This window comes from Anopheles merus, chromosome 2L (genome assembly GCF_017562075.2).
Source record: "Anopheles merus strain MAF chromosome 2L, AmerM5.1, whole genome shotgun sequence".
NCBI lineage: Eukaryota > Metazoa > Arthropoda > Insecta > Diptera > Culicidae > Anopheles > Anopheles merus.
The window spans coordinates 39,148,653-39,166,748 of NC_054083.1; the positions used below are offsets into that span (position 1 = coordinate 39,148,653).

The 18,096-nt window shown below is 48.2% G+C and overlaps 1 protein-coding gene across 1 annotated transcript; it reads left to right on the forward strand.

Annotated features, from left to right (window-relative positions):
• Window positions 1-3,186: 3,186 nt before the first annotated feature.
• LOC121592778 (cadherin EGF LAG seven-pass G-type receptor 3) lies at window positions 3,187-17,863 on the forward strand. The gene is made up of 7 exons (XM_041914565.1): window positions 3,187-4,803; window positions 11,574-11,717; window positions 11,795-13,787; window positions 13,858-15,224; window positions 15,300-15,541; window positions 15,615-17,044; window positions 17,118-17,863. The coding sequence occupies exons 1-7, from the start codon at window positions 4,605-4,607 to the stop codon at window positions 17,227-17,229; spliced, it is 5,487 nt and encodes a 1,828-aa protein (XP_041770499.1). The 5' UTR covers window positions 3,187-4,604; the 3' UTR covers window positions 17,230-17,863.
• Window positions 17,864-18,096: the final 233 nt, after the last annotated feature.

Here is an 18,096-nt window from a genome sequence, read left to right on the forward strand (position 1 = left end):
CGATCTGCTTGTTTTTGCTTTCTTTCTTTCTCACGAATATAAGAGCTTTCGTGTCGTGTGATAAACAAATGACCAGCGACGATAAGCGACGAACCTGTGTGAACGCTCGTTCACGCTCATCGCATCGTGCTGGAGCGGGTGGTTTCGTCGTTTGATTGTCACTGGCATGACCTCCGGTTGCGGGGCCGCCAAACAGAAGAATGCTCCAAACGAAATCTGCACCAAAATGCTAATCAACTACGACGCGACTGGTCGTCAGCCGGCTGGCGGTGGCAAAACCTTGAGGATGCATTTTTAAACAGAATGATCACAAACCACACACACACCATAACGGCTCCCGTCTTTCTCCCTGGTGTGGTTGAGCTTGTTTTTCTTTGGTCAGCCCAAATTTTCACCCTAGCCGTGATGAATTTCGCAACCTATTTGGGGTGGTTCACGCGCTCGTGTGCAAAACAAAAAACCTTAATGAAGAACCACCAACAAAAGCCATTGATCACGGCACGGCATGATCGTCTCGTCAGGTCGTATTTTTACCGTTGCCAAATATTAACCATGCATTCAGCGTGTGGTGGGAATATGGTTTTGGTTGCTTTACGCGTTCACTCCCCAACTTTTGGTACGATTGTATTGTTTTTTTTTGGAAACGATTCATCGTTTTGTTATAATTACCGTTTGATTGCTCAAGATCGGTCAACGTGCAACAACTGCTCCACCTCTCAACCGTTGTCTCCGATGACATTTTAGGGCACGCGGACCTAAATAATATTGACTTCTTTTTCTGCTAGCTCTTCTAAATAGTTTCCGCTGATGGCTTGTTAACCGTGTGCCGTTGTCTGGAAACTATTTAACATGCGAACCAGTTTATGATGATGATGATTAGATGCTCTACTCGATGCTCCGAGGGAAAGCCTACATCAGGCGCAAAACAATACTGGTGTTCTACTGGTGACCTTCATTTTAACTGATTATTCGCTTTAGATAATAAGTGGTTTAAGGTTGTGTTGGAGGAACAACAGCTTTTTGTGTTTTCACTTCACCCATAAAAAGATGCAATTTGCTTTTATAAACAGCGGTAGTCTTAAATCACACGTAAAACTGTTTCCGCTAGTACTTAGATTTGAACTGATGAATCTTAAAAGTCCAGCTCTAATTGATCAATGTATTTCCATTTTAATAGGTATATTTTCAAGATTAGCTTCTAAAATTATGTTCAACATTTAAAAACAACACGGAATAGTTCATTAGGGCTTAGCAATGAACCGTTGATAAGCAGCAAGGTTAGAAGAAAAGAGAAAACTCTACATTCTTAAGCCGAAGCGTTTTAATTTTATCACGATTAATCTGTTGAAATTCGATTCACTCGACACAAATGGCTTGTTCCTGAGGCTGTTATGCACGATTCTCGATACCTTGGCCATGCATATGCATGCAAGCATCTGTTTCAGATTACATAACAGTCTAAAAATGGTACAAAGTGGGACATTCTATTCATAACTTAGCTTAATATCGTAACCGGTTGACCAAACCAAAGAATGCGAGTCATCTAAGCTGATAAGTTGGTAGCATCACACATTTGAAAGATCACGTGATCTAGTGGGTATTTTCCTACAAGGTTAGACGTGAATCAATTCGCATTCCGTAGCCTAGACCTGACGCATGCTTTTAAAAAAATATCTTAAAAGTAAGCCATGATTCGTCCATCGATTCGTCGAATATGCTACAAACTGTGGTTTAGCTACTGAACTAATTGATGTACACTAAGCAGGATAGTCAGTCGTACACATGAGTGGCTCAGCCCATACGAGATTTGTGTTAGGCAGCATTCATCTTTAACAATTTAAAGCATTAAATTGTCCTTAAACAAAACTTAATATTCTTTCTAAAATTAAACAATCAAACACATTACCCGTAACTCGACGGGGTCGATAAATCCTATCCATTTGGAATTGTTGTTGTTGGAATAGATTTGAGAGGCTTTGGCTCCAACGGAGTTCTTTCGCCTCTTAATATCGATTTGAAAGGCAGCAACATATAGCAGCATTGCATGCAACACATTTTAAAATATTTATCGCACGCAGCCAGTTGCCTGCAAGCTCCCTTCAAAAACGATCAATCCGAACAACAAACAAACAAAATCAAAAGACTTCAACGAGGAGTGAAACGAGAAACATAGGTAATAATTCACCTTATGCTGTGGGTCGATTGTTTCACATTTGTCGATATGAACAGCGTGATTGAATGTAAATTAATTAAACTTAAAAAACTGTTTTTTTTTTTATATTTTGTACACATGATATAGGAATTGCAAACAGCGCCCTCTATGTGTGACTAGCGGTATCGATGAGTATGACAACACGGTATTGTATAACTAAAAAATCACTCAAAAAGTTGAACATGGTAATATTTTGCACAGATAGAAATATTTTGTTCGTTCAATTTCTCTGAGCTTAACTTTTTAAAGCTTAGCTTTTCTCATCAGCAAAACATTTTTTTAACTAAGCAAATTTGCCAATTTACCTGTACGTGTTCAAAATTACTTCCAGAGGTCCGGAACGATAACCTGAAATGACTATCTAAAATACAATTATTTGCTTACAAATGCAGTGAGGATTGCCATAAAAAATTCACCCCAAATCACGTACTAATCGCAGCATCAACAACCGCAGCTTCTTCTGTCCACTTTCCACCGATCATGACAAACTTTTAAACTTTGCGTTTTCGCTGTTATCAGGTGCCGGTGTACTAAGCGTACGCATTTTCCTTCCACCAAACTCGCCTATTCCACGCAGTGCTAGTGCGGCTAGCATCTCGATTATTTTCGACACGGTACACGAACGCAAAGGTAAACAAAAAGCAGCTGCAGCTAGTTGCTTTCCTGCTCTCCGTGCCCGTACCATCAACGCATCTCGAAACTCGACCCCAGCGCTTAGCTGAGTTCCCGTGTCAAACAGCACGCACTGCTGTCGCCCGGGGAAAGAAGGTATGTTTTCCCTGCAAAGGCACGAACCGCCACCGCTGCGGGACTGTAAACGAAAGCAAAAACCTTCTGGCTAATGAAAAACAATCGCACCACATGGGTAGCGCAGGTATAGCGGTGAGCATAATTTTTCCTGCCCGATCGCACTCGCTCGTGACTCGTGGCATTCTCAGCGCAGCGAAGGCCAGTCGGCTTAAGATGCTCATCGGAGAGCACACCATGCAAGACTCATTCCGTGAGCGACGTTCAAACCGAACGCACGTCTTTGGGTACCGGCGCTCGTAAGGGTGTGGAGTAGAAAGATCAACTCAAACTCACCCTCGGAAGAAGTGTTAGAGTGCGTCTGTGTGTGTATGTGTGTGCGTGTGGTCCCTACCCAAGACACCTGCACGGATGTCAAGCAGGAAGTGAGTGTGAAGCCTCAATAGTTCAGCGTCCCGATTAGCACAATTACGCGTAGTGCAGTGAAGAAGATCGTGACCTTCGGGTTCATACCCAAGTGCTTAGTGTGATACAATTTTACACACGAAAGATTTCAACGTCGTGTTAAGCGACGAACCGTCGTTCAGCAACCGAAAATTCCACACACTTTGGCCCATATTCTTTCCCTCCCCGACACGGAGAGGAAACCGGTTAGCGGGAGAAACTTCTCATCCTCCTGTCCCGTGATCGGGCTGAGTCACACGGTGCCCGGCACAGCAGCACGGCGATTTTCGCTTCATCTTCTCTCCCTTCTTGAGTGTTCCTGTCTTTCGATTTGGTTATTCAACGCCGGGCCAAACGGCCTGTGCTGGTGACGAGCAGCGAAAGGCGAAAGGCGAAACAAAACGGTCACGCCGTCGCCGCCGCCGGTTTGCTGACCGCTGTAGACCGATCGGTGCGGGCCGCCGAGCGATCTTTTCGCGCAGACCAGTGGAAGTGAGTCAACGATCTTTCTAAGGGCAGCTCCGGGCTAGCGAAAATCATACCGTGAGGAAATCTGTAACATTCGTGTGTACATCCTGCAGAAGGCGCGCGTTAAGTGAAGTGGAATTGGTTAAAGAAAAAGAAAACCACCTTATGCATAAGCTTGTGAAATGAAAAATAACCTCTTATAGCACAAACGAGTGATCTACCTCTCAACACAGTGGTGGTGCAATTTTTACGATCTCGTAGGGTTTCATTCGCGTGTGTTTGTGTGTGCAATTTTTGCGGTTGAATCAAGAGCGGTTGATAAGGGAGGCGTGTGATCAAGGTGAAGCAACCTCGATTGGGGTGAGTTGAGTAGCCACTGTTAGCCTAGAAGCTGCGGGTGAGTGGCACAGAAATCCATCAAAAACCCAATCAGCTCCAGACCCGCAGAATGACACAGCAGCAGGTGTACAATCGTGCGGTTCGGGCAGTGTGAAGCATTTCAATCATACAAGTGAGGTAACCTATCAAAGAGCTGAAACAAGTCAAGGCATTAAAAAAAAAACAACTCAAAACACTGCTTTCAACTGAGCCTAACCAGTTCCGGAAGGCGTGTGCGATTGCGATTGAATGGTGGTGTAGACCAAGACCGAGACATCCACATTCACCAGACGACGATTCCTCTAAACCGGTACTGGCTGGTTCGCTAGCTGCGCGAGCAGGAGCCGAACAAACCATGGCGGTGCATTCGTGCACTAGAATGATGCACCCGAGGGTGAAACTGCTTTCCTTGCTGGTGCTGGTGCTGCTGCAGCAATGCGCCCGGGCACAGATCATCAACCGGACGCCGCACTTTATCCCGGGCAGCGGAGACATGGCCCGGTTCAGTCTGCTCGAAAACACACCGGTCGGCAGTGTGGTGTACCAGCTGCGAGGTAAGTGATAGCGGGAAAGGCGGTGTGGGAAAGAAATTAGTCGTTCGGAGAGCCAACGGAAATCAACACGAAAATTTGCCCCTATCCCCCTGCACACACAGCCATGGGCAGACATGGATGATTCAATGCGAAACCGTTTTGGCCACTCTTGATTTCGTTTAATTATGCAGCATTGATTCCGGTTAGATATCCGGATTATTGGAACGGGTCCGGTGTGGTGGTGTTTGCTTTTTTTTTACACCAACGTGTACCGTGACAGTCGGCAAAGTTCATTTCACTTTTTCGTTGCAATTGAAAGTCTGACGGTGTAGACGGTTGCTGGATTTCAAATGGTTACGATTGAGTCAAATTGTTCGATGAAAGAAGATCAAAATTTGTCTTGAACTGTTGTAATTAGCTTGGAAATGGAGATGAAATAGAGGGTTTTTAAAGATGAACGGACAATTTTACAATGATTTTATATTTTTATAAGATTTGTATAAGAAAATATTCTTCAAATCAAAGGTCTAAAAACCTGAGAACTAGTCTTTAAAATTTAAATTATATTTAAGATTAACCTTTTTTACATCATAAAAAGGTTTTTAAAACAAATAAAAGCAATACTACTAGTAGCGATCCCAAACTCAGCTCACACAATCCTATAATTCATCGTCTTTGGCATTAGCAACCTATTCAACCAGTCCAAATCACGCAAAACCAGCGCTGCTGATCCAGTTGAGTGCCATTTTCGATTCAACCTGTACAACTTCCCACACAACTTCCTGCCTCGTTGTCACCGGTCAAACGCACACGTACACACAAACAGCGAAAAGTAGACGCTTTGTTTCACTATCCAATCCCTTAAGTCCCGGCAAATAACGAGTGTTACGGTCTGGTGCAGATTCTTCACTCAACAAAAAGGAAAACCAATGAAACACACTATTCCTCAACAAGCGTCTGCCTTGAACTCCCCTGGGTACTTGTCTGCTTGAGACTGAAGAAAGAGAACGGAAGTGAAATGTGTCTTCCAGAGGGTGGGATGAGAAAATTGTTTCCATTTCGTGGCGTTTCCCATGAATGCAGTTCATGGTCAGCTTGTTGGGGGCAACGGAAGCTTGCTTGTAAGTTTTAAAAAAGCGCGTGCGGTGGGATTGTATTGTGAAAGGGTGGAGAAGTAAGAAAAGCTCACGAATGATGATCACGACTTTCTGGAGGAAACAAGAGCATTATTATAACTTTTCTAAAGTTCTCCTATTTTGCATTTATTCGTAGCATAATAGTGTGACATTCCAATACAATTGCAATGGTTTCTAATATTAAAGTGCTATCTATTATACTCGATAAAGGAGCTCTTACGCGATCTTGACTAAAGCAACGAAACTAATTTCAAATAACGATGACATTGTCTTAGGAAAGTATAATACTAAACTTGAGCTACAGTATATGCAAGACACATTTACGATTTGGATCGTAAACAACTTCAAGCTACGCTCTTACTTTATGGGAAAAACTGAACCACCTGCTTCGCTACCTTCAACTACCTTCACATTGAAAAGGTCAACGTCATAAACGAGGACCATTCAGTGGCATATATATAAACAAAAAAAAACAGATCAAATGTTGGAATGGCATTTTTGTCGTGAAATGGTGGTCAACTCGACGCAAGGAAATGCCTCTGTACATGCCATTCTCCTTGCCTCGTTACTCTTTCAAAATTGATTCCTGACTTGTGCCAACGCCGTTGAGTGAGGGATGTTGCAAACCAACGGCTGGATGAATTAAACGCCCTGAACCAATCTATAATTTAAACATAATTCAAATAGGAAAAAAAGAAAACTGTAACCAAACGGATAGTAATTGCTCCATCGATTGAAACCGGTTAAATCGATAAAGGGGAAAATGTGCCTATGGATATAAATCGGAGCTAACTCAAGCTAAGCCTCCTCCTCCTCCTCCTGCCTTCACTTCTTCAATTATGCTCCAGATCCGTTTCGATACAGCATCCGTTCCAGAGGATTTGCTCCGCTCATTAGGCCTCCCTCATCGTTTAGAATGAGCGGAATAAGGCAAACGAGTGCTTTTTCATGAGGAAACCTCCTCAACAACCGTGATGAAGGCGTTACGAGTTTTCAATTTTCCTTTTTCCCTCTCCACCGGCGTGCCGGAACGATGATGATCGCTCAGTTTCGTTCCGATAAGGTGCCACCGAAAACGAGAGGAAAATTAGTTGCATAAGTTGCGCGCTGTACACACACAACACACATACACATAGACATAATGGCTGCATTTCATGCCAGACAGAGCATGGTAGGTTGCAGCAGTTCATGGGGGGCGGGGATTTCGATGCTGACGATCGAATGATGAATGATCAACTGGTTTAAAGCCGTTTTTGGTCGAGGGTGAAGGACTGGTTGAGTTTTGTTTTTCACACCTGCTCTTTAGCATCGTTTTTGTAGGTTAGTGGTGTGTTTGATTAGGAAATTGCCTCGAAATCGTACATTGCCAAATCTCAGCGGCGAAACGATGTGTAATTACATCTCGCAACCGCTTCCACCGTGCCAACGCCGAACAAGAGATTGGATGGGGTTTTCTCATCTCTTGCCGCTAGTTGAAAAGGGAATGGAAAACAGAAACAGCACACAGATGCTCCAAAGAGGAAATTAGCATTTTTCTGATTTAAAAAAAGCAATCTTACATTCGTGTATTTACTGTTTAATATTTTGGAAGGCTGCTGTACAATTTGCTAATTAAAAAGATCCACAACATTTACTTTCATTTGGTTTGATACACCGATCGATTATTTTTTTGGCTTGTCTACCGGAATGCGAAATTAACGTTAAACGGTTCCCTTGCATGGGCTCAGTCCATTCTTATACCGTTATTAAAATTCTTGAAGCCCATGGGTACAGCATTAATCCCTCTACCATTGCAAATTGCAACCGAACATCTATAACAACCGTTCATTTGCCAACATTTCACACACCGTTTGTTCGATTGTTCAGATGTTTCAATTTTTCGTACACTCTTTACGATCCCGCTACGATCACGGTGCGGATTAATAACTCCGGAAGCGATGATTTGTGACCATGGGGCATCATTAGTCGGCCGGAATCAATCTGTTGGAAGATGATCCTCCCCGATCCCAAATGGGAGAAACAAAAACTCGCAACACCCAAATCAAATAACGGATCAACAGAAGAAATGTAAAAAAAAAATCGGTAGTGGGTCATATCGTGCCGAAGCAATGCAAACGAAAGTCAATGCAGGAAATTGGAAGTACAAACCGGAATAAAAGCCCAGTCCCCTGTAGTGGTAATGCTGATGAATCGAAAAGCATGGGAGTTTGCATTTTTATTGCCCGCGCTCGAAAGGCGTTTTTTGAAGCGTTTTTGCTTTTTTAAGTTTCTAAAAACATATAGCTGAGATTGTTAGCCAAGTTCGATTATTAGCTTTTTACTGATAGCTAACACTAACCAACTTTCGTGAATCCATACTGAATCCATTTTATTTCTAGCTCTTCGCTTCTCTACCCGTTTGAAATGGTGTTGTAATATCTATGGCGAACCAAATCCAGAGGGCGCCTTACACACTCTTCTGAACACCCTTGATTGAACACCCAATCGCACCGAAACTGTCACGAAACACAACACCCCACATACCGGCGGGAAGTGGAAAAAACGGAAACGGAGATAAACAACGAAAAAGCACACTTCACATCCCATCCCCTGCCCGCGTCAAAGTAGGTCACGTCAGAAAGCTCCAATCCACTCCCCAGCCCTCAGCACTGGGAAGAAGAGTTGATAATGAAATGGTGGTGCTGCTGCTGCTGCGACTGCTGCTGCTGCACGGCCCTAGTCTCTGGCAACAATTTGATTGTCGCCGAGCGTCTCCAACGTCTTTCACGGCCAACAATAGCTGGGTGGCTGAAGGCCAGGGCAAGAAGTAGACGCACGGAGCTGACACCACCCCACAGGCTTTCACTTGTTGTGAATAGCGGAGACAGAGAGAGAGAGAGAGAGAGCACCAAACGAAACAGACGGGGAAGAGAAAAAGTCTATAAAGTCAGCCTCCAGTACCCCCAGCCTCCCCCCGGGGAATCGACGTTTTGGGAAATAAGGAAGGAATGCGACCCTAGGCGGGAGAAATCTGTTTTGTTTCGAATCATCTGCTCCCCGGGAAACGTTAGTACGTAGTACGTCGTTTGGGTTTTTGCCGATAGATTTTCGGGCGATTTTCGAAAGCTAAAGGAAAAGTTCACCATCTCCTGTGCCCGGGCGACGACATCAGCTTCTCGCGTTGTATGGCTAATGATGCGAAATAAAGCAGTGCCCCCGCTGCCATGCTAAGTAGGCTGTGGTGAGCTGTCAAAGTCCCTCGCTGTGCAGGGGTAAGCAAATAGAATTGCTGTGAGCTTTATGCCCTAAGCGCGCTTTCTACCTTTAGCCCGCCAAAATCTTTTCCTTCAAACACTACACACACACACACACACACACACACACACACCAAGGTGGAATAGTTTCCGAACAATAATTAATCAGCAACAGTTTTGTCTGCTAGACCTTACGAAACTACCCCACCGTCGCGTGTTGCGGCTTTGCGTCATGCATCTCCATTAGCCAATTTGCGCTGCTGAACGCTGAACCAAACACCACTTCCCCAAACCAATCACTTGATGAGCCATCTTTTTAATCCGCCGTGAAGGAAACGTGGGCTCCTTCAACCAAATAAAAAAAAAAACGAAAGTGATCCTCCGCATGATCCTCCGCATTGGGTGAGAAAACGGTGTGTGTATCGTTTCACGCACTTACCACATCAAACGAACACTGCATGTACAACCGCTTGCTTCATTGGCTCTTTCAATTTCTGAACAAGAAACCGGTGACCGTTTAGGTTTGGACGCCTGTGTCGGAAAAGGTTACCAACCAGCGCGCCTGGTGGTCAGCGCGTACTTGCGGCCCGCGAGCGTGATTTCGCCTTTCGCTTCAGAACCGATCGCGTGGCCTTCGAAGCTCCACTAACACGTGCGGCGCATTCTCGTTCTCGAGCATTGAACAACAGGCCCTGCTTAGGTGGCCTATTTTACGCCCTCTCCGGTCCCCTTTTTTGCGCCAAGGTAAGGTGAAGTTCACTGCTAGGCTGCGCGTTTTAGGGCCAAAACCGTTCGCCCCAAGACGCCACCTTGCACTGCAGGTGTCACTCTAAAAGTGGTCCAGCTCATATAAGGTTTCGCTGTCGCTCTTTCCACCATGCGCGTTGCGCCCCGTGCCGGTGTGGCATTTCCCGTTCAAGCATGTCATGATGGAAACCCATCCAGTCTGATGTTCGGGTTGATGTGGTGGAAAATGGAAACGCTGTCACACACTGTGGCCTGTTGCGACGCATCAATTCCCACGGCCCGTGTTAGGCGAGCTGGGTGGAATGAGTTGACGGAATTTCCTGCACCAGAGCTGAGGCTAATACTGAAGTGATCTCCTTCCTTTCCCGTATCAATCCCGAATCATGAAGTCTTGAAAAGAAGTAAAAAAAACAAGCTTTTAATAATGCCCTCCCTCTTTCGAAGGTTAATAGAACCTACCCAGATTGATACTAGACGGGAGCAAAGTTGAATAAAGTACACCTTTCCGCAAGCGCATGGTAATGGAAGTCGTTGGAATGTTTGAGACAGCTACGATACAAACAAAAAACAAACACTCAAAACAATACCCACCATTAGTCACGTGCTATTGAACAAGCGTGAACAATCGAGGCAGACGATCCACTCGCATCACGTCACGTCACGTACATACTAATGCAGCTAAATGCAGGTGTTAAAAAGAGGAGCATAAAAACAGTATGCCAACAGCTACTATTTTGAATTCATTTTCTTTTTCTTAGATGATGGCAATGAAGCTTTGAGTGTATAAGTAGGGAAGTTTTAGTATTTTTCATATAAAATCTGAGCTTTTTAGTAGTTACCCCAATTTTGCCAACGATTTTAGGCTTCAAGTACACTAAGGTGAACACTGGGTTGGGATAAAGACGTCTTGGAAATTAAATGAATGTTTAAAAACCACTAAAAAGGTTTAGATAACGCTGGACGAAAGCACCAAAACTGTAACACTTCAATGTAACCATTGTTTGACGCATCTCGCCAGCACCAACGTAGCGAACAACAAGCATTAATAATATCACTAATCTACCATAAACGTATCAACCGTGAAGCCGTTCCGTATCATTGTATGCGCTTTGCAAACATTGTGCCATTTCTCATGCACCTCGTGTTACGTGTGGCCTACCAAACGGCAGCAGCAACAAAAAAATCCGCTGAAGATCTGTCTGAAGATGCACATTAAAATTCAGCAAAGGCCATCATCACCTCGTATCGTAACGCCCCCTTTCCCCTTTAGTTTTTGCGCGCACCAACTGCGAAAGAAATCTCGCAAGGAGTGTAAGAAACGAAGCAGGTGCCTGTCGACCTAGAAGTCGACAGCCGATCGATGCTCCCCAGCAACAGATAGTGGCTCAGAATTCTACGCACGCTTTGCTGGCAGTTTTCTCCTCCGTTTTTTGCGGCCTGACCGTTCCGCTTACGTTATTCCATTGCTCTATTTTAACCCTTCTCCACTCTGTGTGTTTGTGTGACCATTTGTACAAACAGCAGTAATTTTGGGTCGTTTAAGCAATTGGCACACTGGGAAGGCACGAAGCAAGAAAGTAGAACCCCTTTGAGATGCCGTTAACTTTGCTAAGGTTGTTGTAAAATGTGTTCTAATAATGCCACGTTCCACGTCCCCTCTCTCGCTTGCGTGCAGGTGTTGACCCCGAGGGCAGTAAGCTGCGATTCAGTATCTCCGGACCGGTGTTTAGCGTCGATCGCGACAGTGGCGTGGTGCGGTTGCGCCAATCGCTCGACCGCGAACAGCAGGACACGGTGGAAGTCATCATCAGCCTTACCGGTGAGTTGTTACACCGTCCATACAATTGAGTCCACAATAAATGTCCGCAAACTACAATGCTTTCTTCCATCGTCTAGATGAGGGAGTTCTAGGCACGGAACCAAACACCGTCTCGCTGCGGCGGGAGATCCCGATCCGCGACTACAACGACAACCCGCCCGTCTTTGTCGGCCGCCCGTACAGTGCGACGATCAGTGAAGCGACAAAACCGGGCAGCAATGTGACGGTGACGCCCGATATCGTTGCCACCGATCAGGACGAAGGGGCGAACGCGGAGCTAACGTTCAGCTGCTATCAGGACCCGGCCAAGGGTGCGGACGATATCTGCGATGTGTTCACCGTACACACGGAAAAGATCGCGCAGGGGAAGTTCGGAGCGTGGATAGAGCTGCGACGGCCACTCGATTTTGAAACACGACCCTCCTACATCCTCACCATTCAGGCGCGGGATGGTTCACCAACCAACTCGCTCCGAGCGGTTGCGTCCGTCGCGATCACCATCCTGGACGTGCAGGATCAGCCGCCGATCTTTATCAACGCTCCATACTCGGCCACCATACCGGAGAACACGATCGAGGGTACGCGCGTGCTGACAATCAACGCGACCGACGGTGACACCGGCAGCCCGAACCCGCTCATGCTGATGCTGGAGAACGAACCGATGGGACACTTCAAGCTTAACTACATCGGTCATCCACGGTCCGGTGTGGCTGAGCTGATCACCACCGGCAAGCCGCTCGATCGTGAAGATCCCATCATCACGCAGAACGGTGGCGCTTACACGTTCTCCATCCGGGCGACGGAGCTGATCAACAACGAGCTGCCCGGTGACTCCACTACCTCGCAGATTACGATCGTGCTGACCGATGTGGATGATCATGTGCCCGAGTTTAGCCAGCCGGCGTACGAGGTATCAATCCCAGAAAATCTCGAGCAAGATACACCCCTGCCCGGACTGGCGATCGTTGTGACGGATCGGGATCTCGGTCCCAACAGCCACTACACGCTCGCGCTGCGTAACTTGCACAACTCGGAAGGAGTGTTTGCGGTTGTGCCAACGCAGGGCGAAGGTCGCACACCGATCGTGGTGAAGGTGCTGGATTCATCCCGCCTGGACTACGATGTGCCGAGCGAGGAGGCGAAAACGTTCCGCTTCCAGCTGGTCGCATCGGTCGATGGGGAGGAAAAATCGACCGCCAACGTGACGGTGCGGCTGCAGGACGCAAACGACAACTCGCCCACCTTCCCGCAAGCGAGCTACTCGCTGCAGGTGCGCGAAAACTCACCCCAGGGCTTTAAGATTGCGGACCTGAGTGCGACCGATCACGATGCAGGCATGTTCGGTCAGCTGGCGTACGCGGTGAAGGGCTTCGGGGCGGAGTTTTTCCGCACGCACCCAACCGAGGGAGGGCTTTACGTGGAGCGGCAGTTGGATTATGAGGAGCAGAAGAGCTATAGTTTGGCGCTGGTTGCCCGCGACGGTGGTGGGCGCGAGACGAACGCGAACGTTTTTATCGACGTGATGGATGAGAACGATAACCATCCAGCGTTTGAGGCGCTCGAGTATACGCGCACGATCCGCGAAGGTGCGACGGAATTTGAGCCTCAGTTTTTCGTGCGCGCAGTCGATGTGGATGGACCTACGCAGGGTGGTGGACGCGTGTCGTATGCGATCGAATCGGAGAACAGCATCTCGGGACACGTGTTTACGGTCGATCGGGATAGTGGAGAGATTAAGATCACACGACCGGTCAGTTCGATGGATACGGATCGTGGGCAGTACGAGCTGTTGGTCGTTGCTACCGATCACGGTGTGCCTCCACTGAAGAATGATACGCGTGTGCTGGTGCGTGTAGGACTTTCCGGCAATCAGCGCCCGATCTTCCGCGGGCATGCAACGGCAGGGAATCGGGACATCCCTGGACCACCTACGTACCGTGCGTCCATTCCGGAGAATGCTCCGGCAGGGTACAACGTTACCCAGGTCAGTGCTACCGATCCGGATGGGCTGGATGAGCTGTTACGATACAAGATCGTCGGTGCCAGCGATAACTTCGTAATCAACGATCTGTAAGTATGCGGGATCTCTTCGTCCGCGAGGTCTATGCTTCATGTATTTATTTTCGATTCTCTTCCACAGCACGGGCCTGATAACGGTTACTCGCGATGCTCGGCTAGACCGAGACACTAACCCGGAAAGTTACGCGATCGTAGTGAACGCGATCGATGCCGGCTTTCCCATTCCCGAGACTGCCACCACGACGGTGCACGTCAAGATCCAAGACATCAACGACAAGCCGCCCAAATTCACCCAACAGTCCTACACTGCGTACGTGTCCGAGCGTAGCGCGATCGATTCGGAGGTCCTGCGTGTCACCGCGAAGGATACGGATTTAAGTGCCAGAATTGAGTACACCCTAGTAGAACCGATCACGGCCGTCACCAAGGGTGGCATCCCGCTGCTGACGACCTCATCCTACGACTACCGGCAAGCCTTCCGCATCGATCGGGACGACGGGACGATCTTTGTTAACAGCACGCTCAACTACAACTACGCCGCAGTCATCACGCTTACTGTGCGGGCCACCGATACGGCGGCAGAGTTGTTCCCCGAACAGCAGTTCGATCAAACGGAGGTAACGCTGTACGTGCAATCGTTCAAGGACACGAACCCACTGTTCAGGAACAAAGGCTGGTCCACGGTGCGGCCCAAGATCGAGGTGAAGGTAAAGGAGGAAGCCCCGGTTGGAGGTGTGGTGTTCCGGATCGAGGCAGACGATCCCGTCGCCGACGTACCGATCACGGACTTTGAGCTCATGATGCCGGACGTTGATGGGATTTTCGGGCTGAACGAGCGTACGGGAGAAATTATGCTTCTCCAGCGGCTGGATTACGAAACGTACAACAAAACAACGATCGATTTTGTGGTGAAAGCCATCACCAGCAACCGGAAGCGTCACTCGCTCGCGTACGTTAACGTGACGGTAGAGAACGTGAACGATAATGCACCGGTGTTTGAGCGGGATTCGTACCGCGTCACCGTTCTCGAGTCCGACCGGTATCCGCACGTGGTAACTACGGTTAGGGCGACCGATCAGGATGTGGTGCGCACGGAGAAGGACACACTGCTCGGCTATAACGTTATCCGGTACAGTTTGTTCGGGTCTCATTCGAACCTCTTCACGATCGACAATCAGACGGGCGAGATACGCATTGCACCCGGTCAGGTGCTGGATCGCGAGAAGCAATCGGTACTGAAGCTGATCGTGGTAGCGGAAGATGCACCAGGCCGGCCACAGGATGCCAAGAAAGCAACCACCGAGGTAATGGTGGACGTGCTAGACGTAAACGACAATGCACCAATCTTTGGACAGCGATCGTACACGGCCGTAATTCCAGAAAACGTGCTGGTGGATACGTTCGTCATTGCTATTACGGCGCACGACCCGGACGAGGGACTTGGTGGAGAGGTCCGATACGATATCTTGAACGAAGGTGAAGCGAATGGTAAGTGATTGTGGGTTTATGCTCTCTCTCTCTGTGACCGGTGGGGTAATAGTAAATCAAAATTCTCTACCTCAGGCCTGCTGCAAATCAACCCCAAAACGGGAGAAATCAAAACGAAAGCAATGCTAACGGGTAAGGGACGAGCGGAACCGTACGAGCTGGTCATCCGTGCCCAGGACAGTGGCGGTCAGCTTCCCAAGCAAAGCTCGCTGTACAACGACGTATCCTTTACGCTGTACATTGGAGATATTAGTGCGAACGATGGCATTCCCTTCTTCATTGCACCGCAGGTCGGACAAACGGCCAACGTTACTGAGGTATTCCTAATTCTAAACTCTTTCTCAAATGCCCAATGCTCAATGTGAACCTTTTCATTGTCACGCTTCCCAGAATGCAACGGTTGGTGCACCGGTCTTCCAGGTCATCGCAAGTGATCCGGACAGTCCGGCCACACCGAGCGGCACGCTACGCTATCGCATCCAATCCGACATCGAGGACGCAAAATCGTTCAACATCAACGCCAAGACGGGCCTGATCACTACGACCCGGTCGTTGGATCGGGAAATCAAATCGGCGTACAACATCATCATCGAGGTGAGCGACATGGGAGAACCGCCGCAAGCCTCCACCGTGGTGCTGCGCATTAACGTGCTCGACATCGATGATCACGAGCCACGGTTTGTGCGCGAAGTTGAAGCGCAACCGTACGAGCTGGAGGTGCTGGAGGAACAGCCCGCCGGTACGATCGTAGGTAACGTGTCCGCACTGGACGAAGATGTGGGGCCGAATGGTGCGATCAACTACATGATCATAGACGGCAACGAGCTGGGCCTGTTCAACGTTACCCGCACGGAAGATAACCAAGCGATCATACGCACCAAGAAACCACTCGATCGGGAAACGCTGGAATCGGTCCGGCTAACGATCCGCTGCTTCAAGCACAACACCGTACCGGATCCGCTTATGCACGAGAGTTACAATCGGCACGATAAATCGCAACTGCAGCTACTGATCCGGGTGCTAGACATTGACGATCATGCTCCGCGGTTTGAGCGGGAAAACCAAACAATCGGTATCCGGCACAACGTCCCGATCGATACAACGATCGCAAACGGACGTGCGTTCGACGAGGACCCAACGGCCCGGCCGATCGTGTACTCGATACAGAGCATCAACTTTGTGCCCCAGTTCTACCGGCGGGACAATCGGACGGAAGAGTACGGGGACGTGTTTAGCCTGAACCCGGACACGGCGGAGATACGCACGACGCGCAGTATGTCCAACTTTGTCGACGGCTACTTCCAGCTGATGGTCCGGGCGGCCAACTCCGACGAGGCGGAGCGCATCAGCGAAACGCAGATGAAGATATTCGTCATACGCGACAAATCGTTGCTGCGGTTTGTGTTCTCGCGCCCCCCGACGGAGGTGAGCGGCGTGCTGGATCGGTTCACGGTCGAGATGCAGGAGCGGCTCGCGAACGCTAACCTCGAGCTGTCCGTGTTCGATGCGCAGGTGCTAAGCCAGCCGGACCACAGTCTGGACTTCAGCTCGACCAGTTCCTGCTTCCAGCTGACGCGGCACGGTTCTGCGCTTACGCCGGTCGAGATGATGCGCATTATGGATGATGCCGAGATGAAGGAAACGCTTGCGGAGGTGTACCACCGGTACTCGGTGCACAAGATCGATTCGTGTGCGGTGAGCAAGAAACCGCCGGCCACCGCACTGATCGCGTCGTCCGGTACCTGGTTAGTCATCCTGGCGGGATTGATAGGATTTGCCGCCTTTGCCTCCACCATGACGGCTTGCTGCCTGGCGAAACGGTAAGATATTACTTTGTGTTTATAACATCAGCCCGCGAACACTAACCACGGGCATGCTTTCCCTTCTTTGCAGGTACAAAAACCAGGTGCGATCAACGATCAACTCGCAGCGCATCGTTGGTTCGGACATCTACGGCAGTGCGACACCGGTACTTTACACCGAACCCATCTACGGTGCACTGTAGCCGCCAAAGGCCAAGGTGGCCAATGTTTTAAAAGTCTGTACAAACAAGTCATAAACTAGGCACTGGTTGTTTAACTTCACTCCACGCGCAAGTCATTGCGCACACTACGCGAGCTCCCTTTCTGTGCTGCAAAGCGAACACCACATACCAACCGGCACCGTACCGTTGGTCAACCGAGGGTCAAGAACACGTTTACCGCAGCAGGGACATCCGACAAAGCTGACACTTGCCAATAGAGCAAGCTACTATTAAGGAGAATGGGGAAGGAACATATTTATTGCTACTTTTAAGAGTGAACCTTTGTTATTTGGCGTTTCGTGTACGCAAGATGGAACGGGATGAGGGAACTACGCGCTCTAATCCATCTGTGAACACTGTGTCCGCAGAACGGAAACGTGCCAAACTACGCATCAACTTCCTCGTGCTTTGCTTACTACGTGTTGTTTTTGTTAGGCAGCACACCGCCGCTGCAGCTACTGCAAGCGCGATCAAGTGTTCCGAAGGTTCCTGCGCTCGCCACCATCGACGTAACGTCCTTCGCGCGGTTCACGGCTTGATAGGAACGTGCGTGTTAACTGCATTTGATGTATTTTGTAAATAAAGCACTAGGTAACGTTAAATTAAACTGTTGTAAAGTGAAATTATGGTGTTGTTTTATTAACAGTGTCTCGGATTCACAATGTAAGTAACGAGTCTTCTTTGTATCTCTTACTTGTCCTATAAATGTATTCTTATGACTTTTTAATATAGAAGAAGTTGCTAAAGACAATTTAACGGCTAGATTGCTAATGAGCTCCATGGTTTAGTCGTTATACGTACGACACAATATCATTCCCGTCTTGGTTTCAACCCCCAAATCAAGCGACC

Excerpts from the sequence above, each read along its gene's own strand:
- LOC121592778 (XM_041914565.1), top strand. The coding sequence starts at position 4,605 with ATGGCGGTGCATTCGTGCACTAGAATGATGCACCCGAGGGTGAAACTG. Across the intron at positions 15,225-15,299 it reads GAACGAAGGTGAAGCGAATG|GCCTGCTGCAAATCAACCCC; the intron begins GTAAGTGATTGT and ends TCTCTACCTCAG. Across the intron at positions 17,045-17,117 it reads GCTTGCTGCCTGGCGAAACG|GTACAAAAACCAGGTGCGAT; the intron begins GTAAGATATTAC and ends CCTTCTTTGCAG.